The sequence below is a fragment of the Colossoma macropomum genome, unplaced genomic scaffold (assembly GCF_904425465.1).
Source record: "Colossoma macropomum unplaced genomic scaffold, Colossoma_macropomum, whole genome shotgun sequence".
NCBI classification, from domain to species: domain Eukaryota; kingdom Metazoa; phylum Chordata; class Actinopteri; order Characiformes; family Serrasalmidae; genus Colossoma; species Colossoma macropomum.
The window spans coordinates 15,426,613-15,454,230 of NW_023494792.1; the positions used below are offsets into that span (position 1 = coordinate 15,426,613).

The 27,618-nt window shown below is 38.4% G+C and overlaps 1 protein-coding gene across 6 annotated transcripts; it reads right to left on the reverse strand.

Moving 5' to 3' along the window:
* Positions 1 to 1,288: 1,288 nt before the first annotated feature.
* On the reverse strand, positions 1,289 to 19,739 carry parp6b (poly (ADP-ribose) polymerase family, member 6b). 6 transcript variants are annotated; one of them, XM_036576188.1, is made up of 23 exons: positions 19,520 to 19,739; positions 18,762 to 18,811; positions 18,310 to 18,387; positions 17,178 to 17,272; positions 16,906 to 16,966; positions 16,689 to 16,779; positions 12,795 to 12,861; positions 12,482 to 12,631; positions 11,818 to 11,968; positions 11,386 to 11,517; positions 11,208 to 11,303; positions 6,876 to 6,968; positions 6,583 to 6,708; positions 6,369 to 6,434; positions 6,207 to 6,274; positions 5,393 to 5,441; positions 5,166 to 5,278; positions 4,961 to 5,033; positions 4,765 to 4,834; positions 4,125 to 4,204; positions 3,895 to 3,958; positions 2,617 to 2,701; positions 1,289 to 2,503 (listed from the first exon to the last, which is right to left on the reverse strand). In XM_036576188.1, exons 2-23 carry the CDS (start codon positions 18,771 to 18,773, stop codon positions 2,407 to 2,409), a joined length of 1,917 nt encoding a protein of 638 aa, XP_036432081.1. In that variant the 5' UTR covers positions 18,774 to 18,811; positions 19,520 to 19,739; the 3' UTR covers positions 1,289 to 2,406. The 6 variants fall into 6 exon arrangements, 4 of the variants coding, with proteins under 4 accessions (XP_036432081.1, XP_036432080.1, XP_036432078.1 ...); XM_036576187.1 differs by having other exon boundaries at positions 4,961 to 5,278; positions 17,178 to 17,236; XM_036576185.1 differs by having other exon boundaries at positions 4,961 to 5,278.
* Positions 19,740 to 27,618: the final 7,879 nt, after the last annotated feature.

Below are 27,618 nucleotides of genomic sequence, written 5' to 3' on the forward strand. Positions count from 1 at the left end.
GCGTCACTTGAAACTTTCATTAAAGACACATTTGAAGTTAAAAAGTGAAAAGAAGCACTGTATACTTCTTACTATACAGGAAACCTAACATTTTATGCCAAGACAGCTTTAAAGGGTTCAGTATTAGAAAAATACAAATATTGTATTTTTCTAATACTGATGTACAAGACTGTCATCTCTGCAATGTCATCTGTACTTTTCAGCTCTATTTTCCCTACTGTACCAAAACATTTGCTTAATAATAATTCTGAGCCTTACTGAAGCAATTTGTCGCTGATGAAAAACTGGAACGATGTTCATTCATGCTTTACTTCCACTCTCAACATGCAATTTCCCCTGTGGGACTACTGGAAAGAATTTCTGATGGGGTGTTAACACCCTTAGCAGCAAATTTAATGAAGTCTGTTCAACCTTGATTTGTAGTGGTAAAGCAAAAGAGAACGCATTCAGAGGTAGGCTGGTAATAACAAGTAACTAGTTTTTAGATTTCTAGCTGGGTTTGCTATATTAATCCTATGGACATCATCTTTAAGGATATGAGGTTATATTCACATTAGATACAGTTATGGTAGCCTAATTAGATTTGGTCCCTTCCTATGGTATTCTATCATTTAACAGCAGAGCACAGAGAAAAAGCTTCTTGTATGATTATTCACATGTTCTATTAAATAATGAGATCATTTTCATGCTTTCAGAAACAATTTTTTTGTGTTTTGTCACCTATTGGTTATTCTATAGGAGAAAGAAAGGAAACTACCTAGGAAAAAAGGACATCCATCAAAATGTCGGGGCCCTCATATACAGTGAAAGGAGTAAATAAAAACTACTCAAAACTAGGGATGTTCAAAAGTCTGAAGAACTGCTTATAAAAGAATAAAATAAAATAACATTTTTTGGGTTACTACAATTCTTATTCTGATCTGCATGTTGTTATAAATATTTTACACTGCAATAATACTGCAATAATGATGAACATGATGATAATTAGGGAGAAAAAGGAAGTACTATTCATAACTGTTATGACATAAGTCAACAGAGGACCCCCCCACCACCCAAATTTGCCCTAGTGGGTGGAAGTGGTTTGTAGAGGAGAAGGAGGAGGAGGAGGCAGATGTGGAGCTCATATGGGGGTAACGCACTGTTATAAACGATGTGTTTCTGCCTCAGGAAAAGCCTAATTGAGCCCAAACCGCATTGGTCATGCTGAGGAAGGACAAACCTTCTGGGACCATTCACAGCTTAACCAGCTATGTGTAAAATATTCACAAAACCTAACACAAGTGAGATGTCATTTTCAGTATCATGCTCTTATTTTATTGAAAAAAAGAGTTTTCATACAAATGTGGGCCATATCCAACAAACACAGCCTCACCTCAGAGGCAAAGCACATGATTATTAATCTCACTGTATGTCCATATCCACCAAGAGAATGCTAAGATGACACATACACTGCATGTCTGTTTGCTGCACAGTCCAGATTAAGGTTTTGAGTGGTTGGTGTTTGATGCTACAGATATTGCATAAGTTTCAGCTTCTGAACAATTATGATGAAGTGTGCAGCAGGTTTCAGTGATTATCGTAACCTGCAGAAGACGGTTCCTCTGCTATCTAGTTCATCATCTTCATCATCATTAAAAACACAGACCATCTCCAGAACATGAACCCTTCAGGAATGTGACTTGAATCATCTGCTTCACTTAAACTGGCTTCAAAAATAGAAAAAGCTTGTTACAAAGGGCAGTGACAAAATTAAAGCAGGAAGAAAAAGGCTCAAGGGAAATCACAGCATTCTGCTGAGATTAAACTGTTAGAATGAAGTAATCAGAAAACAAACAGCACTTGATGTCAATTTAGAAAGAATACACCCAAATAGTCACCCAAATAATACTGGAACATATTTATGAACATATTTTCGTCATTATTATAAATAATAACTGTAGTGTGGTTAGCAGGCCTCTGCAAGAAATACAAACTTCAGCACCCTTTTCACGCTGATGTCTTTTGTAGCACCTTTTTATCAAATTCAACTGACATCTTGGGTTGGAGTTATCAGAACCATGGGAAAAGAAAATAAAGCTGACTTGTGCATTGGAATTATTCGTGCTTTTACTTGGCAACAGAGCCCCCCAGTGGAAGTAAGGGAGGGACTTATGACTGCCTCTGCACCACTGATTCATTGATTTGTAATGACACAGAGGACATACGTAAAACACAGAACATATGAAGAGAAAAAATACAAAAAAACACAACAACTTTCCCCTCATTAAATAAAACCCTCTCAAAATTGATTGCTCTGTCATATCCGCCTTGTAATTTGGCCACAGTAACGTCAAGATGACAAGTAACCTTGGGGTAATTTCACTCTTTGCTCAGATTTGAATCTGTCACAGTGTCAGAGCATTGCTTTCAACTTGACTGGGTCCCAATCACTCGCAAAATCTCCCTCTGAATTCGGGGCTCCTGTGTGTTAATGTTGGCATCTCCTACCTGACCATCCTCATACCTGTGCAACACAGACAGGACAGTGAGTATGATTACAGTTTGTGGAACTGTAATCATTTAGGTTATTTGTCTACAGAGTATTAAAATATAGCTGGATATTAAAATGTAACTCACACAAAAAAGAAGCGTGTGCAGACATGGTCAGGCACGGGGCACACCCATATGTTTCCATGTTTCTGGAGGTCTTTGGATGTTATTACTGTATATAAACAACAAGTAAACAAATATGCAGTTTTATTCTAACAGCCATTAAGCACAAGTTATTCATTTTTCAGTGTCAGGAAAAAAGAGAATATATTCATATACATATATTTAACAGAAAAGAAGCCTCAACAACTAAACATATTTTTTTTCAATATTTAGAGTTTTCACTCTTTGCCTTTATTACAGCTTCCATTCCTTTCAGGAGACTTGCATTTAGTTTTTCCAGAAATCTGCAGGGATATTTATTCACACCTCCAAAGTTCAGTCTTTAGAAGTTCATTGCATTTTCTGCTTCTCACAATCCAAATAATCCCAATTACAGATTTAGACTCGTCAGTCCAAAAAACCTTACTCCACATCTCAGGTGTCCAGTTTTTGTGTTTTTTTCTTCTTTTTTGTCTGTTTCCTTTTCTCAGTAAGGGCTTATTGCCAGCTACACATCCTTTCAGACTCATGGTGTTAAGTTGTCTTCTCACAGTGGAAGAATGGACAGTAACACCTGTGGATTTTTTCAGATCTGAAGTAATAGTGGAATTTGATTTTCTCCTCTCTCTCAAAAATAAAAGCTTTAAGTGCTGTTTATCTAATGGTGACAGTTTTGAACATCTACCAGGTCTTGCACGGTTGTTAAGATTCTCATTTTCTCAATAACATTGTATCATTTTTAGAGATTGAGTTTTGGAAAGTTTTGTTTTTCCTTTATTTTCCTCTGACTTTCCCTTTCCTTATGCACATGGTCTAATTTCCTCAGAGATACCTCATTTAACCATTTTAGATACACATGAGAAAGAAATGTTCAGGGCAGCTAAGGTGTGTTTGTGTAGTTGCTTGTGTGAATGTCAGTGTCTGTTTGAAGGAGGACAGAATGTCAGTGAGAACTGACAGTGGGAACAGCTTTTGTTGGGAGGACACAATTGTAACTCGTTGGTTTTAAGATTGGAAGGATGGAGGAGTTAAAGTGGCAGTAGAGTGCAAGCAAGTAAAGAGTGGACAAATTAAATACTGATAGATTTGAAATATACTTAGTGTTGGAGGTTTTGTGTATTTTTCTGTTATGTTTTCTGTGTTTTTTAACACTGAAAAATGAATACCTTGTACTTAATGACTGTTTTGACTGGAAATACTAGGACTAATTAGAACTAATACTGATTTGGTAAGAAGACAAAATGATAGCCTTTCTTGTCTTACCCTCACAAAGAGCCACACAGTTTAGATTCCGACTCTGAAGAAACCTTGACTGCACTGGGTGACTCTGCAATAAGGGAGAAATCAAATAGTACAAAAGGAAATGTAAAACCACTTATTAGCTTTTAGTCCCTTTAGTCCAAAACACTAGTAATTTAACCAATAAGTCAATTCATTTTCTAGAACAAAGAAAACACTGCACTGAGCTATAGTATCTACATAAATGGTCATACCTGTGAGATGGTGTTAACTCTGTTGTAGTGCTGTACTAGCTCCTCTTTTGTGGGCATGTGGTGCTGTCCTTTCCCCATTCCTAAACAAAAACAAACACATCCCAGACTTAAGAGCTGTCCAGTGTCAAGCTGAACATATGCAAGATGCAATATCAGTGGAAGCCAGGAGGGGGAGCCAAAATAAATGATATACAATAGAACAATCCAAATGGCACTACAACTGCAGGCATAAATCACAGCTCATCCATATTTTTAAATACACAGTCCAACCAAAAATGCAGTTAGCTCTACACAGCACTATACAGTCAGCACCAAGCGTGTAAATATCTGACCTCTGACAAAAGATTCAATGCATAATGAAATCTCAGATTTCATCACAGCTCAATTCACTTCAATCTTTTTGGTACAACTCAGTATTATATTTATATAATACTGAGTCTGAGTTGTATAAACGTTTTATAGGAGGAGATTTTTATATTTGAAAAAAGCCTGATCAACTGATTTTGAGCAAGCAATAAGAACATACTTTCAGACTACCTACTACCTTCTGTTTGTCTCCATGGTATTATTTTTGGCCAAACTGTTCATTTAAGTACACAGAGCAGATCTGATGTGTAGCCACAGGCAAAGTTTCTCCTACCTGAGTATCCAAAAGAGATACTTGAGATGGGGCTGAGGTAGATGCCCTTCCCATAGGCTGCCCCATGCAGCTTGTGTTAGAGAGAACAGGAATGCACATTCACCAACACACATAATCTGCAGATTTCTGGCCATCAGGTGATTGTTCAGTACACCCATATTATCTGTTCAAAAAGTCAAAGTAAGATATACTGTACCTGCAGCTTTGTGTAGGAGGCATTAACTAGTCCATTTCGTAGAATAGAATGCCAGTTTTCTATATGGGAACCACTGGTATACATTGGCATGGACAGAAAGTGAGAGATAAACATCAAACCACGCAGAAAATGCAGCATACAACAAAAATTCAAATTACAACACGAAGTGAGTTTTAGGTGACAGGTTTCATAGGAATATACCCACTGAAAGGCAAAAGTGCTGCCGTATAGTTTCCTAGCTGTGCGGAATCGAGCTTCTTTGGCAGGAGGGCTACTGAGCAACAAGAACTGGTGGGTAGTGTGCATGAACTTGAGTTGCTATCAAAAGAAAGAGAAAAAAAGAGGAAAATAAATTCTCTCATAGGCTTTGTTTGTCTAATAATTGGAAATAACTAGAGGGGTGCAACACTGCGGTGTGACAAATATCCTCACCCTGCTTACGGGTAGCTTGACAATATGTGATCTATTGCTGGATATAATCCTGCAAAGTAAAGAGAGGAAAAAAATTATTCTTACTAAAAACATAATGTGACTTTTTAACAATGGCTTAATATTTGCCTTTTTACAAACGTGCCTATTTAACAACAGCCATTCATAGACCGTTGGAGCTAGCCTTTACAGGGTTCAGCTCAATTTATGAATATACTATAAAGTTATAAAGCAAAGTAGGTGTCAGTTAGGTCTGTCACAATCATGTAATTGTGAATATGTAATTGCAATTAACAATTTGGTTGTCGTTTATTGTTTTTTGTATGTAACTAAGTACAAGCTTAAGGTGACTAAATTGACTGATTAGCTATCTTGATTCCAATCAGCTGATACTTTGTAGCTTCCAACTAAAAACAGACACAGCTTGAGCTCAAATAAAAAAACATTACTCATTGCTGCCCTCTAAAATGTTATAGCGCCAGCCACCAGACAGAAGTTAGAAATTTTGTTGTTTTCATAAGCCCCATGACGGTTTCAATAAATGTGTTTTCTGCTTTCTTTTATTTGCATGTATTTGCCTCAAATGATGAAAATGCACCCAATTCACAATCACAATCAACGGAAATAATTGCAATTAGGCAATTATGTAACAATTATGACAGGTCTAGCATAAAAATTAATGTTCTTGGACAAAGAATCACAAATTGTGAAAAAGAAATGCCTGGAGCAACTTGATTAGCTCAAGAAGCACATACCACTGGGGCTTTAAAGGCAAAATCATGCTGACAGATGCCACTATTCATCAAGTATCACTCACCACTGTAAGAGAGGATGTGCAAGTGGATCTAACTTGTCCATCTGTTTCTTTATCTCTACATATGAGCCCTGTAAGGACATGGCAGTATGATATCAGTCTTTGGTTCAAAACAAAAGGCAGTGATAAATATGTTATGCTGTCACTGTTCCATGCACTGCTTACTTGTGTTATTTCTCGTATAGACATGATGCCGTCCAGTGCTTTCTGCAGCCTATCATAGCTTCTTTTCTGTCAGCAGATTAAGAAAAAGCAGGCATGGTGACATGAGAGATCAGCATGAATTATAGATTGAAAGACTAAGATCAATTTGGCTTTATTAGTCTTATGTAAACTGTCATACTATCATGATGTCATGATGTCAGTTCACATCCTGTACCTTAGGGTTAAACGCCAAAGCTTTGGGGTCGAATGGGTCAACCACAGATGGATAAGGATCAAAGATAATGCTTTTACGGGAAGACTCCAGGGCAGCTCTGCACATTGCCACCAGCAAGTCAACTACCTGTTCAAAAGTCAACACACTGTCACCAACATCTGTTAGGAAGAGTTTCATGAAGACAGTAGGACACATCAAAAACATTTTAGGGTTTATTAGTATCCGAGTATGTGTGTGTGTGTGTGTGTGTGTGTGTGTGTGTGTGTGTGTGTGTGTGTGTGTGCACGTGCTACCTCTGCTCCTGTTGCCACATCCTCAACAGCTCCTGACATAACTCCTAGTGTGTAGAAAGAGAACACACACAGTTCTCTTGTGCACACTGCAGGCTGCAAAGACAGACAAAATAATTTAAAAAATACCACCATCTCTAACAAACAGTACTGTGCAAGAGCCACTCTTCATTCATTTAATTTCCTTTCAAAACGGCCATTAAAAACAATGTCTAAGACCAAACATAGTGAAAAAAGGAGACAATGTGCACTAGAACACTGAACCTAGACATCTGAGATATGGAGTAAGGTTTAACAGACTGATGAGTTTACATTTGCAACTGGCATAACAAGAAGCAGAAAATGCCACCAACTTCTAAGACTGAACTGGAAGTGTGGAAAAGTATCCCTGCAGACAAATGGAAGCTGTATTAAAGCCAAAGAGTTGACACACTAAATACTGAAAAATGTTGATATTAGTTGTTGAGGATTCTGTTTAATTGTCTGTTAAACATATATTTTCTGCTTTTTCCTGACACTGAATGTCACACATCCTTCAGGCTCCAAGGTCTCTAGGGACTCCATTTCCCCGAACCCCCAGGGGAATCACATGATTCTCAGCCCTCCACCTCGCTCCAATCACCGCTCTCTGTCGCCTGAGTATTAACTGGTTACACCTGTTCTCATATAATTAGTTTAGTATAAAGCCCGGGCTTTTAGTCTAGTTCAATGTGAGGTATTGCCTCTTATTCAAGAGCTACTGAGCGGTATTTTCTTCTGTCTGTTGTGATTTTCCGGTTTTCGACTCTGTTTGCTGTTTTTGACTTTTGCCCTTTTTGCCTTTGACCTTTGGACTTTGTTCGCCTTATGTTTGTCTATTCGTGTAGCTTGCCTCTGCTGGATTTGACCTTTGCCTGTTTTTTGACCACGATTTTGGATTACGACTCAAACATTAAAGCCTCACTCTCTTTTTTTTCTTTTTAACCGCAAGCGTCTGAGTTATTCTGCCACGTTACACTGAAAAATGAATTACTTGTATTCAATGGCTGTGTTGACTGTAAATTAAATACATGAAGAGTGGTCTATGACTTTCACACAGTGCTAAACATCTAAGGATAAAGTGTGCAAATATAACCTAACTACACTGCATGCACATAGGGCTTGGCATTGTTTATAATTTTCCAGTATCAGTCTTGATACTAATACCCATACATTGATTTTGAAACTGCCTGCTGAAAAATATTTTTAAAAACTTTCTTTTAAATTACAAACAGAAATGAATGTGAGATGCTGGACATGGGCATATTTACAGACTGTAACTGACTACAGACTAATCAACAAGTGAAGACATTAATAACATGCATGCAGAGTGCAAGTTACATAGCCAATCAGCAGTCTACAACTTTAAAACAAGTATCATTATTGGCTCATGGGTGCTAAAACTGATTACGTATGGAACTGAAAATTGTTTTTGAATTAAATGTAATATTTAGACTCTGTAGAATCTAAATACTCTGTCTGATTTACTGTCCATTTGCCTTTACCTTCATAACAGCACAAGGCACACGTTATTAAAAACTACAAACAAAACATAGTCAAATACCGTGTGTTCAGAATGATCATGCAAGTGCCAGTTTTCACAGAGTTTTGGCACCGTTTTGTGTATTCTCCTATTTTTAAAACTCAACAAAAAAAAATCACGGTTCACAGTTATTATGCCAGACAATGCATAAAAACAATGTCAGCTAATGTGGAAATTCAGCAAGATTTATGTTAAGTTATGCAAATGTCATAAAAATAAGACAATTTTCAAACAAGATGAAAATAATATTTCACAAATCGAATATAATGTTCAAATATATCATGTAGGATCTTTTCCTTTCAAAAACAGTCAAAAGACTCTCATCTACAGAACTGGTGAGGTTTTTTTTTACTGTGTCTTTGCTGAAACTTTTTGCAGCATCACTGATTGCCCTCCAGAGAGCATCTTTGGGCTGACACTGATGTCCACCTGAATAAACTTGCTGCTTCAGAATTGCCCAGAAATTTTCAATAGTTTCAAGTGAGGTGAGGAAGTAGGCCACTCCATAATCTGGTCATCAGCAAACCCCTTTTTCTTGAACCATTCACGAGTGGGAAGCATGAGATGGGGCAATTGTCTTGCATGAACATAAGTGTTTTCCTTACTCTTGCATTACAACCCTTCCTCCATGGCAAGAACTGTTGCTTCAACAAGGTGCAGTAACCCTCTGAGTTCAGTTTCACTCCATCTTGCACACAAAAAGAGCCAATAAGTTCATCATTGATGACACCTATGACATGACAACACCACCGCCTTGTTGTTGCCATTCATGACCCAGCCACTAGCCAAACCATGTGGTCTATGGTCTAAACTATTATGTTGCATGGCTTTGGTCAGTAAATATTACCTTTGAGAATTTAGTCTTCATGTATTTTTAGCCTATTTTATTCTCATTTCTCTATGTTTTTTTGTTAACTGGGGCATTTTTTTCATCTTTTGCTATATCATTGAAAACTTTACAGCGAGTTGTTTTCCTCATTTCTCTCAATCCACAGGCTTCAAACATTTTCTTGCTGGTAGACACAGATGTTTTTTCATTCTTTTTCCGGTCTTTTTATTCTACAGAGATTCCGAGCTTTAAGTTTCCAAGAACTGCATTCCACACGTTTCTTCCGACCACCTTCAGTTTTCTGCAGAAACTTTCTTAATGTGCGATGATCACGTTAAATTAACTTTGATATTTCCAGTGTTGAGGCGTTTTCTATGGAGGACCAGATTTGCCAAATTGAAAATTTCTGCAGTTATATATTTCTCAATTCATTTATTTCTGTATTATTTATTGTTTTATTAATGCCATTTTTATATTTTTTCCATATCTATATTTTTAACAATTGTTCACTTTATTCATTGATTCATGTATTAATTTATTTTTTTTCATTAATTAATTTATTTTTTCATTAATTCATTTATTTATTTCTGTATTTCTTCGTTCATATGATAATGAGGCTTAGCAATCAAGACCAGGAGGAGAAGAGCTAATTAAACTGTTCTTTCACTCCATAAAGAACTGCACGGACAGACAAACCTGCCGACAAATAACTGTCGATGGCTTCCACAGGCAGTATGTGAGAAGGGCGTCCAAATGTCTGAGTTTGATCTGAATTTTACAGAAAAAGACGATGAACCACCTCCTTCAAAGTTCTGAACACTACGTGGTCGACCTCTGAATCAGCAGAGGCAGCAAAATGGAGAAACTGTCCCCCCAGCCTCCAGACGGAAGAGTACATAATCCGGACCTTCATTTTCAGTCAGATCAGCCGAGACTCTCAGATCTCTGACTGTCTGCTGCTGTAAGAAGCCATTACGGTACTGTCGTGTCCTTAGTTACAGCTGAGAGAGCAAGACATGTACAATCGATCTACAGAAACTGACATCGATCAACCAATAGGAATATTAAGACGCTGTGACATCATTCACTGACAGCCCCTTTATTAGCATAAGGACAAGGAAATACAAAAATAAATAGAGAAATAAATAAATATAGAAATTAATAGTTATGGAAATAAATTAATAAAATAAATTAATAGAAAAACAGAAAAATGTTAATAAAGAAACATAAATAATAAAATTAATTAGATATATTGCATTGTAGCTTAATTAATAAATAAATACAAAAATTAGTCAGAAGGGGAAATTACGAAATAGACATAAATAAATGCAGATATATATATATATATATATATATATATATATATATGCAGACATATTCATTTATGTAAGATTTTATTTATTAATATATTAATTGTTATGTATATTTATTTACTTTTAGATTTGTCATCATTATTCTTTGCAATTCTACTTCATATATTAATTTACTAAGTCATTTTTTTTTATTTTATTTATTTTTCAATTTGGCAAATCTGGTTCTCCATAGTTTTCAGATACAGCTTTCACTACCTTCTTTTCTTCTGCTGTAAGATCTCTTTTTCTGCCCATTTTCAAGCTTTGCTTAATAATTGTGAACACCACAACAACTGTGTGCAAACAAAAATGACGTGGTTTGCTAAAACAGCAAAAGAAAGTCAGGTAACTCATCAGACACCAATTACGGACCAATTATGAATTAATTTGGAGCAGCAGTGCTACTTAATAAAAAGATATATTGCATTGTAGCTGAAAATACATGGATAATTCTGAACACACTGTACAAAGATATAAAGGACATAAAAGAGCTTCAATCTCCAGTTTTCATATTTAATCAATGTAGCGGTAGGGATTAATAAATCAGTTAGAATACAAAATTACAACTGTAAATTTCTTTCAAAGGTGGGTACCTTGAGCATGGAGCTGTTCTGAAAGACGTGCTGCTCATCACAGACTACACAGTACTCATTCAGAGTGGGAATTCTCTGCTCTGAGTATTTCATGATCTAGATTTAAAGAGACAGATTTACTGCATTAAACGTACATGCATATGTACATGCATATAACAGAAAAAAATCTATAATTTACCTGTACAAGAAAGCCATATTCCAGAGTAGGTATACTCTTGCAGTGGAGGAGAGCTTGTGAAGAGAAGAAGAGCTCAATGAGCTGCTTGGTGGTGATCTGCACTGTGGACCTGGAGCCAGGGACTACCACACTCTGAAGAAACATCCCAAGCAAGATGGCACACGTTATATGCATGTACGCACCATACCACTATTAACAACAGACTCCAAACCAGGCCCAGAGTCAATCATAAAACGAAAGGCTTTGTGTTCTTTACATGTGCTCGTATAGAAATATGTAGCTAGCATGTGTCCTTTAGTAAACATTTGCATCTAGCATAATGTCATAATTCAACAGCCATTACTGACAGCTATAATGCCATTATGCTATAATGTGAGAAACCGTTTTTGTACAGTGTCATTAATTTACAGAATTTAGTTTTAATAATCTCACCTGTCCGTTAGGCGCGTAAGTGAGTAACTCTCCTTTGGGCACCTTCATTGTGCAGGAGACTGAGCGGTTCATCAGCCGAGTCACTCTTGGCTCCGGCCCGGAAGCCCTGCCCTTCTCCCCGGGGCCCTGGATCAGAGGAACATTGGGGCACCTGCAGAAACAGAGAGAAACCGATATTGTAGATATCCTCACTAATCCTTCTCCAGTCTTGATGACCACCTCACACTACCTTTTCTTACATTAATTATTTTTTTTTTAAATGAACTTCAGGGATTTACAGTTTTTATATATGTTTTTACCTTCAGTGAGTTTAATGTGCGTAATGGCTGTAAAGCAGTGATATTAATTAATTAATCACAGAATAAATGTATTTATTCTTATTATTATCTTATAAAATTCTTATTATTAACTTATTATCAAATAATTAGACAATCCATTGTTATTGAATTTGTCTTCTCTACACATTTTTTTTGTGTGATATTTGCCTTCAAGCACAACAAAAACAGCTACTAAACATCAAGTAAATATGACATATATAAATCTGATTCATTCTTTTTGACTGCTAGTGTACATTCAAGAGATCTCATTTAAAAAGTTTTGTATGAGATCCCTTGAATGTACTATAATAGTGTTGATCTTTAAGAACAATGAGTTGAAACTGTACTTGGCTATTGGTGTGAAGATGCTGAGGCCGGCGCGGAACTTTTTGATTGTTCCTCCAGCCTTGAACCAGCTGTGTCTCTTCTTCTGCTGAGCTCTCAGAAATTCATTGCTGAGGTGCTTCCATTGATTAGATATGAATGAGGAAAGAATTCTAGCAAGAAAGAAATAAACATTTACCATTAATAACAAAACAATAATAACCCTAATAATGATAAGAAATCACAACCTCAATAAACTAATGAAGTCAAGTAATACTAATATCTCAGGTGCTCGTTAATAAACTGACAGGGATAAATTGTATTAAAGATGTTTACCTCTTAAGCTGTATGCCAAGATTAAAGCCATCTTTAGAGGAAGGCTGGAACACGTCCACTGTTGGCTCTAAAACAATTGGACATGTACACATCATTAAAGACGTCATGCACTCAATAGGGATGCACGATAAATCGTATTTTTATTGGTATCACGAGGAACACATTGTTAAGGGCAGCAATGACAGAAATTATCTCACATGTTATCTAGATTGGCAGGAACGTGGCAATAGAAGCCCAAAAAAAGTTTCACTGGGTTTAAACCCTGATCTCCCACAGGCAAAGCAAGTAACTTAAATATTAGACTAAACAGCCAGGTACAAAAGACAAAGGTACACAGCCCAAAAACAACTAGCCTGTAAAAATGCTTAAAACGTGATGACTATGCTCACTCTCAGTGGTAAAAAGCATCATATCAAGGGTAATATATATAGGTATATATACATATACCTATATTTAAAAAATAAATCTACACATTATTCGTATTTGCAGCCTGACTGCAGAAACAGCTGTTCAGGGAATCTTGACTGCTTGAGATTGAAACACCTCCTGGAACTCACTTATGTTTCACACACTACAAATCCCTCCCAAGAGGGCACCATTAACTTAAAGGAGCTTTAAGTTAATGGTTCTTAAATTTAAATTTGCTTAAAGGAGAAGTTAGTTAGATTTCTGTTCACACAACAACAAAAAAAGAGTCAGTACTTGCAGCACATCCAGTCAGAGGTATAGTATTTAACTATTTACTACTGCCTCTCATACTGTCCTCATTATATCCAACAGGTTTATCAAACATCGCATTTTATGTCTGTATTGTGCAGCCCTGGCACTCAGTTAGAAAAAGAAAACCAAATATATGTAGCCAACACACAACCCTGTTTCCAAAGAAGTTGGGACACTGCAAAATGTAAACAAAAACAGAATGCAATGATTTTCAAATCGTTCATTCATTCATTCCTTCATCATAATTAACCGCTTAATCCAGATAGGGTCGCGGTAGCAGTTGGGAGAGCAGAGAATCCCAGATGACCCTGTCCCCTGCAACTTCCTCCACCTCATTCTGGGGGACCCCAAGCCGCTCTCAGGCCAACTTGGAGATATAATCCCTCCAGTGGGTCCTAGGACGACCCCGGGGTTTCGTCTCAGTGGGCCGTGCCTGGTACACCCCCACCGGGAGGTGTCCAGGGGGCATCTGGATCAGATGCCCAAACCACCTCAACTGGCTCTTCTCAATGCGGAGGAGTAGCGGCTTTACTCCGAGTTCCTCCCGGATGACCAAGCTACTCACCTTATCAAGTACAGTGTAGCCCTGAGAAGAAAGCTCATTTCCGCCGCTTGTATTCGCGATCTCATTCTTTCGGTCATTACCCACAGCTCATAACCATAGGTGAGGGTCGGGATGTAGACCGACCGGTAAACAGAGAGCTTTGCCTTATGGCTCAGCCCCCTCTTCACCACTACAGCCCAGTACAGCGACTGCATTACTGCTGCCGCCTGTCCCAGCCTGCGGCCAATCTCACGATCCCTCTTCTCATCACTCGTGAGCAAGAGATACTTAAACTCCTCCACCTGGGGCAGGTCTTCTCCCCTTACCTGGAGTGGGCATGCCATCCTTTTCCGGGCTAGGACCATGGACTCAGACTTTGAGGTGCTGATCCACATACCAACCACTTCACACTCAGCTGCAAACTGCTCCAGTGAGCGCTGGAGGCATCCATGCGATCCAGCCAAAAGAACATCATCATCTGAAAATAGCAGAGACGCCACCCTACAGCCTCCACACATAATGCCCTCCTGAGCTCGGCTACACCTTGACACCCTGTTCATGAATATCACGAACAGGAGCGGAGAGAAGGCACAACCTTGGTGGAGACCAACACTAACACTGAACGAGCTTGACTTAATGCCAGCACCCCATACTGGAGGACCTCCCACAAGATATCTTGGGGAACACGGTCGTAAGCCTTCTCCAAGTCCACAAAACACATGTAGACTGAGTTGGCAAACTCCCATGCCCCCTCAACAATCTGTGAAAGGGTGAAAATCTGGTCCATTATTCCACGGCCGGGACGGAATCCGCATTGTTCCTTCTCAATCTGAGGTTCGACTATCGATTGGAGTCTTCTTTCCAGCACCATGGCATAAACTTTCCTAGGAAGGCTAAGCAGTGAGATACCCCGATAGTTGGCACACACCCTCCGGTCCCCTTTTCAAATCATTAAACCCCATATTTCATTGAAAACAGTACAAAGACAACATATTAAGTGTTGAAACTAAGAAAGTTTATTGTTTTTTTAAACATATATGCCCATTTTGAAATTGATGCCAGCAACACATTTAAAAAAACAACACTCTGTAAGCATTTGGAAATTGAGACCAATTACTGTAGTTTTGAAACTGAAATGTTTTCCTGTTCTTGTTTGGTATACGTTTTCAGCTGCTCAACAGTTCGGGGTCTCCTTTATCGTACTTTTCGTTTCATAATGTGCCCAAGTGGGTGACAGGGCTGGACTGCAGGCAGGTCAGTTTAGCACCAGGACTCTTTTACTACAGAGCAATGCTGTTTTAATACGTACAGAACGTGGTTTGGCATTGTCTTACTGAAATAAGCAAGGCCTTCCCTAAAAAAGTTGTTGTTTGGATTGCAGCCTATGTTGCTCCAAAACCTGTAAGTGTCATTTAGAATGAATGGTGCCTTCATAGATGTGCAAGCCACCCATGCCATCACGGATGCTGACTTGTGAATTGTGCGCTGATAACAAGGAAGACTGTCCCTTTCCTCATTAGTCCAGAGGATGCGGCGTCCATGATTTCCAAAAAGAATTTCACATTTTGATTTGCCTGTTTATATGTGATTTTGTCTTTGCATGATATGTGTTTTTGTTTATATTTGAGTTTTAACTAGCATTTGTGGATACAGGTACAAACTGTGTTTACAGACAGTGGTTTTCAGAAGTGTTTCTGAGCCCATGCAGTGATTGTCACTAAAGAATTATGTGTTTTTAATGCAGTGCCACGTCCATGTCCTTTGCATACAGAGATTTCTCTTTTAATATTATGTAACGTAGATGATGAAATCCCCAAGTTTTTTGCTATTTTACTTTGAGAAACATTATTCTTAAATCGTTGCACTATTTGCAGTCTTGTACAGTGAGGTGAACCCCTCCCCATCTTCACTTCTGAAAGACCTAAAAGCCTCTCTTCGATGCTCTTTTTATTGCCAATCATGTTACTGACCTGTTGCCAATTAACTTAATCAACTGTGAAATGTTCCACTAGTTGTTTTTTAGCATTACACAAATTTACCAGTCTTTTGTTGCCCGGTTCAACTTTTTTGAAACGTGTTGTTGGCACTAAATTTAAAATGGTCATATATTTAAAATAAAAACAAAAAGAGTTTCTCAGTTTCAACATCTGATATGTTGTCTTTGTACTACTTGCAATTCAATTTAGAGCTGAAATGATTTGCACATCATTGCTTTCTGTTGTACAACGTCCCAACAAATGGGGCTGTACAGTGTACACACATTTATTAGAGGTGTAAATTTCTGACCCCTCAATGATTGGATTTTATTAAGATTTAGGAAACGAATCAAAGTATCATGAAATGTTACATTTCACCAAGATACAATTCAGTTTGATTATTTTGGTATGATTCAGAACAATTTTTGAGAACACCACAAATGTGGCTGGATGAATGATGTAGTGTAATATAGACTATATCAAGGTTCTATTTTTCCTTCCTTTGAGGTTTATTTGAAAATACCCATCAAAATTTTATTTAGCACATACTTTACTGAATATTATTGTATTAAATTCTAATTTATTCTAAAATTGATGCAGTTGAATCACATTTTTACACCACTAACATTTATGCATACAAATGTGCATTCCTACCTGGTCCATCTAGGTACTGAGATAATGAGAAGCGAAGGCGTAAAACGATAGGTTCTGTTCTGTTGACTTTCCAGGCTGAAGCTATCTCCTCCTGTCGAACAGAGCAGATGATTAGTTCTACTAAAGAGATTTGCAGTGGTACCATTTTCTCAAATTAGTTCCATGTTTCTTACAGAAGCATTTGGAGGTAAATTATCTGATGAAACAAAAAACTCACATCCAGAAAGCTGATGTTGATGTGTAGGTCAATGTCAACATCATCAATCGTCTCATATTCCCTAAAAAAGGGGGGCAAGTTGAGCACCTAATTTCCATAATAACAGCGATTATGATCAAAATGAGCAATATAGGTAAAAGCAATATAGACTCAAAGTATGTGAAGGTTGTCCTTAATAACTATATGACTAATTTCTGCTCATTAATAATAACAGTGTTATATATATATATATATATATATAGTTTAGCAACTATATCTTATGTTTTCAGTACCTTACAGAAACAGCACTGTCAGAGTAGATGTCTTTCACAGCTCCAACGTCTGTATCCAACTGAGGGTGGCAATACAGGTCAGCAACATAATGTCCCTGCATTGAATATTCCTCAGTTATAAAGCTCTGCATATGAGTGAAGTATAAGCAATGCAAGGAATTGGCTTTTTCAAGACAGAATTGATATGAGTGATGTATAAGTACTCTTATAGGGTTGGTTTCTCAGACATGAATTAAAGGGGAATTCTGCTGATTTTTGAAAGTTGATTAATCAAATGATTAACATGTAATCAAAGTCATTCAGAGTGGTGTGATGTGAAACACTCTGTTCTAGAGACACTTAGAATCAGAATTGTTTAGAGTGGTGGTGACAGGAACCAGAGAAGAGTTGATTTCTTCTAAAAGCTACATCAGAGTTATCACACAAAATGATTACGAATGTGTTGTTAAGACACTGTTTTATGATGATAGTTTTGAGACATAATTTTGGCATTTTAAAATTCAGTTATGGCAGAGAAGTGCATGCAGGGTGTTGTAAGGCGAATTAATATCCAAATAAAGCTCACTTTTTCACCATTATCAGCTTTACATATAAAAAAATCAGAATGTGCAGGTTCACTGCTCTTTTTGAATTGTAAACAAAATGGCTATATTTGTGCTATAGACATTGCGACTCCTGCATCCTAAACCATTTCACATCAAACAACTCTGAGTGACTCAATGCAGTTTCTACATAATTCTCAATGACTGAAACAACTGGGGGAATTCCCTTTTAGTCTGATCCTGGACTAAACTGCAATCAATGCCAGTGATGTTCCACCATTAAACCCTTATTTATTCTTTTATGCTTAGGCATAATTATGAACTGCCTTTCCAAGCCATTCATACCAGACAGCATATGTATATATAAACACACACACACACACACATACACACACACACACACACACACACACACACACATCACAGATCAGACACAGCAGTGCTGCTGGAGTTTTTAAACATCTCAGTGTCACTGCTGGACTGAGAATAGTGCACCAACAAAAAAAATCAGCCAACAGCATATATATATGTGTGTGTGTGTGTGTGTGTGTGTGTTTGCCCGTATATTTAACATTTTGCCATAGAATTACCTGTGCTCCGTAGAACAACTCCTCACAGTCACTGTCTCCATTTGAATCCTCATCAGTCCAGCACTGCTCACTGACACTCTGAGAAACAGACAGGTCAACACAGGTTAGAGACAGGTTAACACATCTACGGCTTTCTCTGTCTCCTTAACCCTCTGTGATTCAACTGCTCTCTTCTTCTTCCCTCCCCCATCCATTCCTTCAGTAGATGCCTGATGGTCTGCTTCAGCCTGCCTGACTAATCTACTCAATGAGGTGAGTGTGTCAGTAGGACATCCTAAGTCTAGGATCACAGGATCTACAATGTTCACTTAAATTATCCAAGTTATTCCTCATTTTATATAATTGTTCATATGTCTTTAAGAAACCAATGAACAACAGATGAAAAAACACCATAAAATATAAAATTAATTTGAAATGTTTGACATATTTGTCAATAGTTATGATTTCCTTACCATGCTGTTCATAGACTTCAGCTCCCGAGAGTCTCTGTCACCCTTCCCATCTAATCCAGTAAGGAAATAAGAAAGTTAAGTTTGCAATAAAACAGTATGCTGAGATCTGTCTTAGACTTTCAGATGAGGTCAGGCATTAGGATCAGCTTGAAGATTACTCTCATTCAGTCAAATTCATTCAGTAAAGCTGTCCCCAAAACAACCTGTGGAAACGCAAGGAGAAAATTATGTGTTGATTGATTCATTTATCTTATTTCCATCCTGACAAGATGTTAAAAGCCAGATTTTTTAACATTTCAGGAGACATGAAATAATTCTATCAGTATAACATATAAGAAAGGGGCACACACAAACAAAGGGCATACGTGAACAATGAAATCAGTTAAATAACCATATTTAATTTCCTACAAATCAAAAATAGTTGATGTTTTTCTGTGTGAAGGAGATGCATTTCACATGTTTGATGAGCACTTTGGCAGAAAAATGCTTAGGTTTTTTTTTCTTTTCTTTGTAGACTATTATACTGGCTCGAGCAGACAAGAACAAAGCAGCTAACTAACTATATAAGAGCCAAAGCATCTAATATATCACGTTTATTTAGGCAGTGCATTCATTGTCTTTGCTTTGCCCCTTTGATTGTTTTATAAAAATGTGCACCTGTGTCGACACCGATGCCTGTGTCTGTAGGACTGTGAGGAGCTATGAGGAATATTAGGAGCGTTTCAGTTCAGCACCCTGTAGGTGAATGTTAGCCTTACCTCTTGACAGAACAGTGACGCTTCTTCGTATTTTGTGCGCCTTTAACCGTTCAAAACGACCCCGGCGGTTTTTACTGAGAGTGTCATTATGAGAGTGTCATTATGAGCAGGCTTTTCTGTGTGCTTATTTGTCTGTGTCTGGTCCCTGTGTCTGGCTGTGTCTGGTAATAGTCGCTGTTTATTTCTGCCTTTACTGACTGGCTGTCTGCTTTCTCCCTGACAACACACCACGGCTCGAGCATGCTCAGTGAGCGCTGCCGGGTCACGAGACTGCCATCTGACAGAGAGCATCACAGAGCATGCCCACAGCAGCGCGAGCTCCACGAGGGACGGCGCGGGAAAAGAAAAGAGCAAGAAGGAAGATGGACAGGTTACTGAAGAAAGTGTCCACTCAGGCCACTCTGAAGATTTGGTCGATATTTGTTGTTATTCTATATATTTATTTATTCTATCCTACTCTGCTTTATTCTAATCAGTTCTGCTCTATTCTGCTCTGCTTCAATCTATTCAGTTCATCTCTGTTCTGTTCTATTCTATTCTGCTCTGCTCTATTTTATTCTGGTCTGTTCTATTTAATTCTACTCTGCTCTATTCTGGTATGTTCTATTCTATTCTGATTTATTCTCTCCTGCTCTGCTCTATTCTGTTCTCCTCTGTTCTATTCTATTCTGGTCTGTTCTGCTGTGCTAAGTTCTCTTTTGCTCTATTCTATTCTGCTCTATTCTATCCTGCTCTGGTCTATTCTATTCTGTTCATTTCTGTTCTGCTGTGTTCAATTCTGATCTGTTCTGTTCTATTCTACAACCTCATTTCCAAAAAAGTTAGGATGCTGTGCAAAATGTAAATAAAAACAAAATTCAATGATGTGCAAATCATATAACCCCATACTTCATTGAAAATAGTACCAAGACAACATATCAAATGTTGAAACTAAAATTTAATTGTTTTTTGAAAAATATATGCCAATTTTGAATTTGATGGCAACAACACATTCCAAAATAGTTGGGACAGGGGTATGTTTACCAGTGTGTTTCATCACCTCTTCTTTTAACAACACTCTGTAAGCGTTTGGCAACTGAGGACATCAACTGCTGCAGTTTTCAAAGTAAAATGTTTTCCCATTCTGGTTTGATATAGGATTTCAGCTGCTCAACAGTTCAGGGTCTCCATTGTCCTATTTTTAATTTTATAATGTGCCAAATGTTTTCAGTGGTGACAGGTCTGGACTGCGGGCAGGCCGGTTTAGCATCCGGAGTCTTTTACTACAGAGCCATGCTGTTGTAATACATGCAAAATGTGGTTCGACATTGTCTTGCTGAAATAAGCAAGGCCTTCCCTGAAAAAGACGTCGTCTGGGTGGCAGCATATGTTGGCAAAACATGTATATTTCGCTCAGCATTAATGGTGCCTTGACAGATGTGCACATCACCCATGCCATGTGCACTACTGCACCCCTGTACCATCATGAATACTGGCTTTTGAACCGTGCACTGCTAACAAGCTGATTGGTCTTTACCTGGTGGGCACAGTGTCCATGATTTCCAAATAGAAATTCAAATGTTGATTCATCGGACCACAGGACACTTCCACTTCGCCTCATTTTAAATGAGCTCGGGTCAGAGAAGGTGGCGGTGTTTCTGGATCCTGTTTATATATGGTTTCTTCTTTGCATTTAAGAGTTTTAATTAGCATTTGTGGATGCAGCGACGAACTGTTTTCACAGACAGTGAAAACAGTGATTTCCACTATAGGATCATATCTGTTTTTAATGCAGTGCGGCCAGCAAATGCTGGTTTTTGGCCTTGTCCCTTGCATATAGAGATTAGTCCAGATTCTCTGAATCTTTTATTGATATTATGCACCATAGATGATGAAAAGCAAAAGTCCTTTGCTATTTTATGTTATTTTACGTTGAGAAACGTTATTCTTGAATTGTTGCACTATTTGCCTGTGCAGTCTTTCACAGTGTGGTGAACCCCTCCCCATCTTCACTTCTGAAAGACAGCCTCTCTGAGATGCTCTTTTCATACCCAATCATGTTTTTGACCTGTTGCCAATTAAACACCAGGCTTTTTAACAACAAGGCCTTTTGTTGCCCCTGTCCCAATTTTTTTGGAAAGTGTTGCTACCATCAAATTCAAAATGGGCATATATTTTTCAAAATGGGCAACATTTCTCCGTTTAATCATTTGATATGTTATCTTTGAACCATTTTCAATGAAATATAGGGTTTAAATGACTTGCACATCATTGTATTTTGTTTTTATTTACATTTTTCACAGCGTCCCAAATTTTTTGGAAATGGGGTTGTATTCTCCTCTGTTCTATTCTGCTCTGTTTTATTCTATTCCCCTCTGTTCTGTTCTGTTCTATTCTATTCTTCTTCTTCTAAGCCGCTTATCCTTCTGGGTCACGGGGTGGGGGGGCTGGAGCCTATCCCAGCAGTCATTGGGTGGAAGGCAGGATACATCCTGGACAGGTCACCAGTCCATCTCAGGGCAGTCTATTCTATTCTGCTCTGCTCTATTCTATTCTCCTCTATACTATTCTGCTCTGTTCTATTCTATTCTCTTCTGCTCTATTATACCTTGCTCTGCTCTATTCTATTCTGCTCTGCTCTATTCTGTTCAACTCTGTTATGCTCTATTTTCTTCTGCTCTGGTTTATCCTGCTCAGCTATATTCTATTTTATTCTCCTCTGTTCTATTCTAGTCCTCTCTGCTCTATTCTATTCTGCTCTGCTCTATTCTGTTCAACTCTGTTATGCTCTATTTTCTTCTGCTCTGGTTTATCCTGCTCAGCTATATTCTATTTTATTCTCCTCTGTTCTATTCTAGTCCTCTCTGTTCTATTCTGTTCTGCTCTGCTAGATTCTATTCTACTCTATTCTGCTCTGTTGCCCTCTATTTTATTCTATTGTATTTGTCTGCTGTATTTGATTTTGCTCTGCTCTACCTAATTCTATTCTATTCTATTCTATTCTATTCTATTCTATTCTATTCCTATTTGCCTACTTGTAATGTGGTGGTTCTAATAATATCCTGTAAACAGGTCTCACCGGTCTTTGTTCAATGAAATATATATTTTGTACAATAGCTTGACCAATATCTGTGTGAAAATTACTCATCCAGTGGACAGAGATGCAGAGAGATGTATGAGGCTGTAGGATACACTGCGAGGTAGAGGGTCCAGTGAAACAGAGAGAGCCAGGGCAGCAGAGAAAAGAGGCACATGGCCTGCTAACAGCCTGACTTGTCCTGACTGATTAATGTCATATGCTGCTCCAAGCACAGCCACAACTGTGCTCTCATTTGTGGCTGTGAAAGCAATGCTTCCCCTTTAAATTACAGCCACATTCTGGACTTAACTTTAGTAGGATTTCTCCTTAATTTCTCTTTCTAAGGTATTACTGAAATAGTAATGTAACGAAATAGTAACAGTAGATAATAAAAATAATTAAAATGGTAACTAAAACAAAGGTGTTTAAAGGTAGAGCAATATGTTTGTACAATTGTATTCTATATGTCTCTCACATAGTGTTCAGAGGTTGTGATATGTCATTATCAGTTAATTCTGGTAGATTACATGTTTATACATGAGTATGTTTTATAGTGACTAGCCATCTAATGGCCCTTAGAATTTTGTAGTGATCAGTTTCAATAAATTTGGTAAAGGGTAAAATCAATGGTCACATACACTATATGGGCAAAAGTATAGGGAGACCTACACATTACACGTACAGGAGTTTTGTAACATCCCATTCCAAATCCATACGTATTAATATGGAGTTGGTCCCACCTTTGCAGCTATAAAAGCTTCCATCTTTCTGGGAAGTTTTCTGTAAGATTTTGAAGTGGGTCTGTTGGAATTTTTGCCTATTTGTCCAGAAGAGCATTTGTGAGGTCAGACACTGATGTTGGATGAGAGAGTCTCGCTTGCAATCTTCGTTCTTGTTCATCCCAAAGGTTTTTTGATGGGGTTGAGGTCAGGGCCAGTCAAGTTCTTCCACACCAAACTGATCATACAAGTGTCTTGGTATGCTGAGGACCTAAGATTTCCTTTCACTAGAACTGAGGATTTTAGGCCAAGCCCTGAAAAACAACCCCATAGCATTATCCCTTCTCCACCAAACTTTACAGTTGGCACAATGCAGTCAGGCAGGTAATGTTCTTCTGGCATTCGCCAAACCCAGACTCGTCTATCAAATTACCAAATACAGAAGCATGATTTGTGACTCTACAGAATACGTTTCCACTGCTCCAGAGTCCAGTGGTGGTCCACCACTCCATCCGACCCTTGTTATTGTGCTTGTTGTTGTAAGGCTTGCATGTAGGTACTCGGCCATGGAAACCCATGCCATGAAGCTCCCGACACACAGTTTTTGTGCTGATGATAATGGCAGAGAAGGTTTGGAGGTTTGCAGTTATTGACATAGCAGAGCGTTTGTGACTCAGCGACCCTGCTCTGTAATTTTGCATGGTCTGCAACTTTGTGGCTGAGTTGCTGTCATTCCTAAATGCGTCCACTTGTCAATAATACCACTCACAGCTGATCATGAAATATCTAAGAGGAAAGAAATTTCATGAACTGACTTGTCGCAATGGTAGCATCCAAGAATGACCCATTCTTGCACAAATGTTTGTAAAGGCAGACAGCATGGCTAGGTGCTTGATTTTATACTGTGGCAAATGGACTGAATGAAACAATTCAATGATGAAGAGGTGTGTCCCAATAGTTTCTCCATATAGTGTAGATACACAGGACCTTGTACAGCAAATAGTATAAATTGTAAATATTTATATTTATATAGGAAGTGATGGTGTGCATGAGTAGTTATCAAAACACAAGGAGATGTGATAAGGAGGGTTGCTAGTACAGAGCAGAGCCAGTCAGAAACAGAAAGCTGATGTGGAGACTGTGTGACAGAAGTGAACATATTCACCTTGTGAGTATGTCGTTTAAGTCAAGGATATGTTTGGCATTTGTAATCTCATACTTGTGTCCCACACAGGCAGCAGAGAAAGCCATCTCACGTGACAGGCACAGGAGCCAAAGATAGCACACTAAGTTCTCCATGAAAGCAATACTCTCACCAGTCCACCCAACACACAAGTTACACAACTGATTACATGAGTGATCTTCCTTAGTACCTAAAAACTCTGTGACATAACAATATACACATTCTGGTCCTGGAAGGCCATTGTCCAGCCTAGTTTCCCTGTTCTAACACACCTACTAAACCCAGTGACTGACAGATTTTTTGCACCAATGTTTCAAACCAAGAGCAGAAAAATCACCAAAATGTGCTGGATCTCCAGGGACTGGAACTGAATACCCCTGATGGAGGTGATTCCTTTTCAGAAGGCATATTACTGCAGCCTTATATACTCATACTTAAATGCATGAGCTTTCACTTGGCATCATATCAAGTCAAGTCAAGTCAAATTTATTTGTATAGCGCTTTTTACAACTGATGTTGTCACAAAGCAGCTTCACAGAAATCCATTAAGGACAAAGTTTTAACATGAAATGTAAATCCTCCAGCTGAGCAAGCCAGGGGCAACAGTGGCAAGGAAAAACTCCCTCAGAGCTGAGGAAGAAACCTTGGGAGGAACCAAGGCTCACAAGGGGGGACCCATCCTCCTCTGGTCAAACTACCTACAAAATTATTATACTACTAATAGTAATAGTAGTAGTAGTAGTAATAGTTATAGGAGTAATAGGAGTCCACTTCAGTGTAGGGTGGGCAGCTAGTCCAAGGCAGGTGGCGGTAGCTGGGCAAGTGGCGGTGACTGGGGCGTGAACAACTGGTCTGAAGCGGGTAGCAGGAGAGCTCGACAGACAATCATCCATCAGTGTCCGGCCGGACAGGTAGGCAGTCATTTACTCGGAAAAAAGGTAGGGAGATGGAGTTAGTTTAGTTCTGTATGGGTGTATGTATAATAATATGTAAAACATTTCCAGAGTGTGGCTAATGACTGGCAGATCTGACTATAACAGCTTAACTAAAAGGAGAGAACCAAAAGGACACACAGATACGGGAGCACCCTGAAACAATTTGGCATCCCTCCGCTCCACCGTCCACAAACCTGAGTGATCGCGTGCGAGCGGCGGGACAACAGCACCAGTGTCTCAGTTTACTATAATTCCCTGCGTCCATGGACCCCTGGATCTGCTGCCTTTATCTAAGGGGAAACATTAACTACCAAAAGCTAAACTAAACAAGTGAGTTTTCAGCCTAGATTTGAAGATTGCGACTGAGTCTGAGTCCCGAACATTTTCTGGAAGATCATTCCAGAGTTTGGGGGCTTTATAAGAAAAGACTCTTCCCCCAGATGAAACCTTCTGAATTCTGGGAACTATTAAAAAGCCAGCACTCTGTGATCTGAGTAATCGTGGTGGCTCGTAATGGGAAATAAGGTCTTGCAGGTACTCAGGAGTGAGCCCATGTAGGGCTTTATACGTCAATAAAAGAATTTTGTAATCAATACGGAATTTAACAGGCAGCCAATGAAGTGATGATAGAACTGGACTGATATGATCAAATTTTCTAGTTTTAGTGAGAACCCTGGCTGCAGCATTTTGAACTAGTTGAAGTTTACTTAGATTCCTGCTGGTGCATCCTGATAGTAGTGCATTACAATAGTCTAGCCTTGAAGTAATAAAGGCATGTACTAATGTTTCTGCATCGTGCAGCGATAAGGCATTTCTTATTCTGGCGATATTGCGAAGATGTAAAAAAGCTGTCCTAGTGATACTGCCTATGTGTTGATCGAATGATAAATCTGGATCAAGTATGACACCAAGATTTTTTGCTGCTGAACCTGGTATAACTGGGAAGTCAGCGAGATTTAAAGTTAAATCTGATAATTTAGTTCTTGCCACTTTTGGACCCAGAAGGAGAACCTCTGTTTTGTTACTGTTTAGAAGGAGGAAGTTACGTAACATCCAACCTTTCACATTTTTTACACAGTCCTCTATTTTCTTTAACCTGTATTTGTCATCAGGCTTGGCTGATATGTACAATTGCGTCTCGTCTGCGTAACAGTGAAAGTTAATGCCATGGCTACTTATAACTGTGCCTAACGGTAACATGTATAATGTAAATAATAATGGTCCTAAAATAGAGCCTTGCGGAATTCCAAATCTTACTTGTGAATAATTGGAAGATAAGTCATTTACCTTTACGAACTGATAACGTTCCGTTAAGTAAGATTTTAACCATAATAGGGCGGCCCTGTGATTCCAACCATGTTTTCTAACCTTTCTAAGAGAATATTGTGGTCTATCGTATCGAAAGCTGCGCTGAGGTCAAGTAGCACCAACAGGGATATGTAGCCTTGATCAGAGGGAAGAAGAAGATCATTTGTTATCTTAACTAGAGCTGTCTCAGTGCTGTGATGTGGCCTGAATCCAGATTGGAATTTTTCATGTATGTGGTTCTTATGTAGATATGAACTAAGTTGTTGGGCTACAGCTTTTTCTAAGATCTTAGATATAAATGGTAGGTTAGAAATAGGCCTGTAATTAGACAATACACTAGCATCAAGGTTTGGTTTCTTGATCAGAGGTTTAATAACTGCTAGTTTAAAAGCTTTGGGTACATGGACCAGGCTAAGGGACGAGTTTACTATAGTTAAAAGAGGATAAATGATAACTGGTAGCACTTCTCTGAGTAATTTTGAGGGAATTGCATCAAGTGTGCAGGTTGTGCAATTTGCAGAGTAGACAATCTTCTCTAGTTCTAGCTGTGGGAGTGGGTAGAAAGTTTCAAGCCTTTCTTCTGCAGCTATGTTATGTTATGTTTTATATCAGCCACGTCAGATGACAGCCAAGTTGGATTTAATACTGTGGGTTGAATTTGTTGTCTAATATTTTCGATTTTATTATTAAAAAAGTCCATAAAAACTTCACTGGTGAGAGTCGCCGGAATTTGTGGTTCAATACCTGCCTGATTTTTTTGTAATTCTGGAAATCACACTAAACAGTACTCTAGAATTATATTTAATATTCTCGATCAGCGAGGCCAGATATGCTGAGCGAGCTTTGGTGAGAGCATTTCTATACTCTATAAGGCTGTCCTTCCAGGCCAAGTGGAA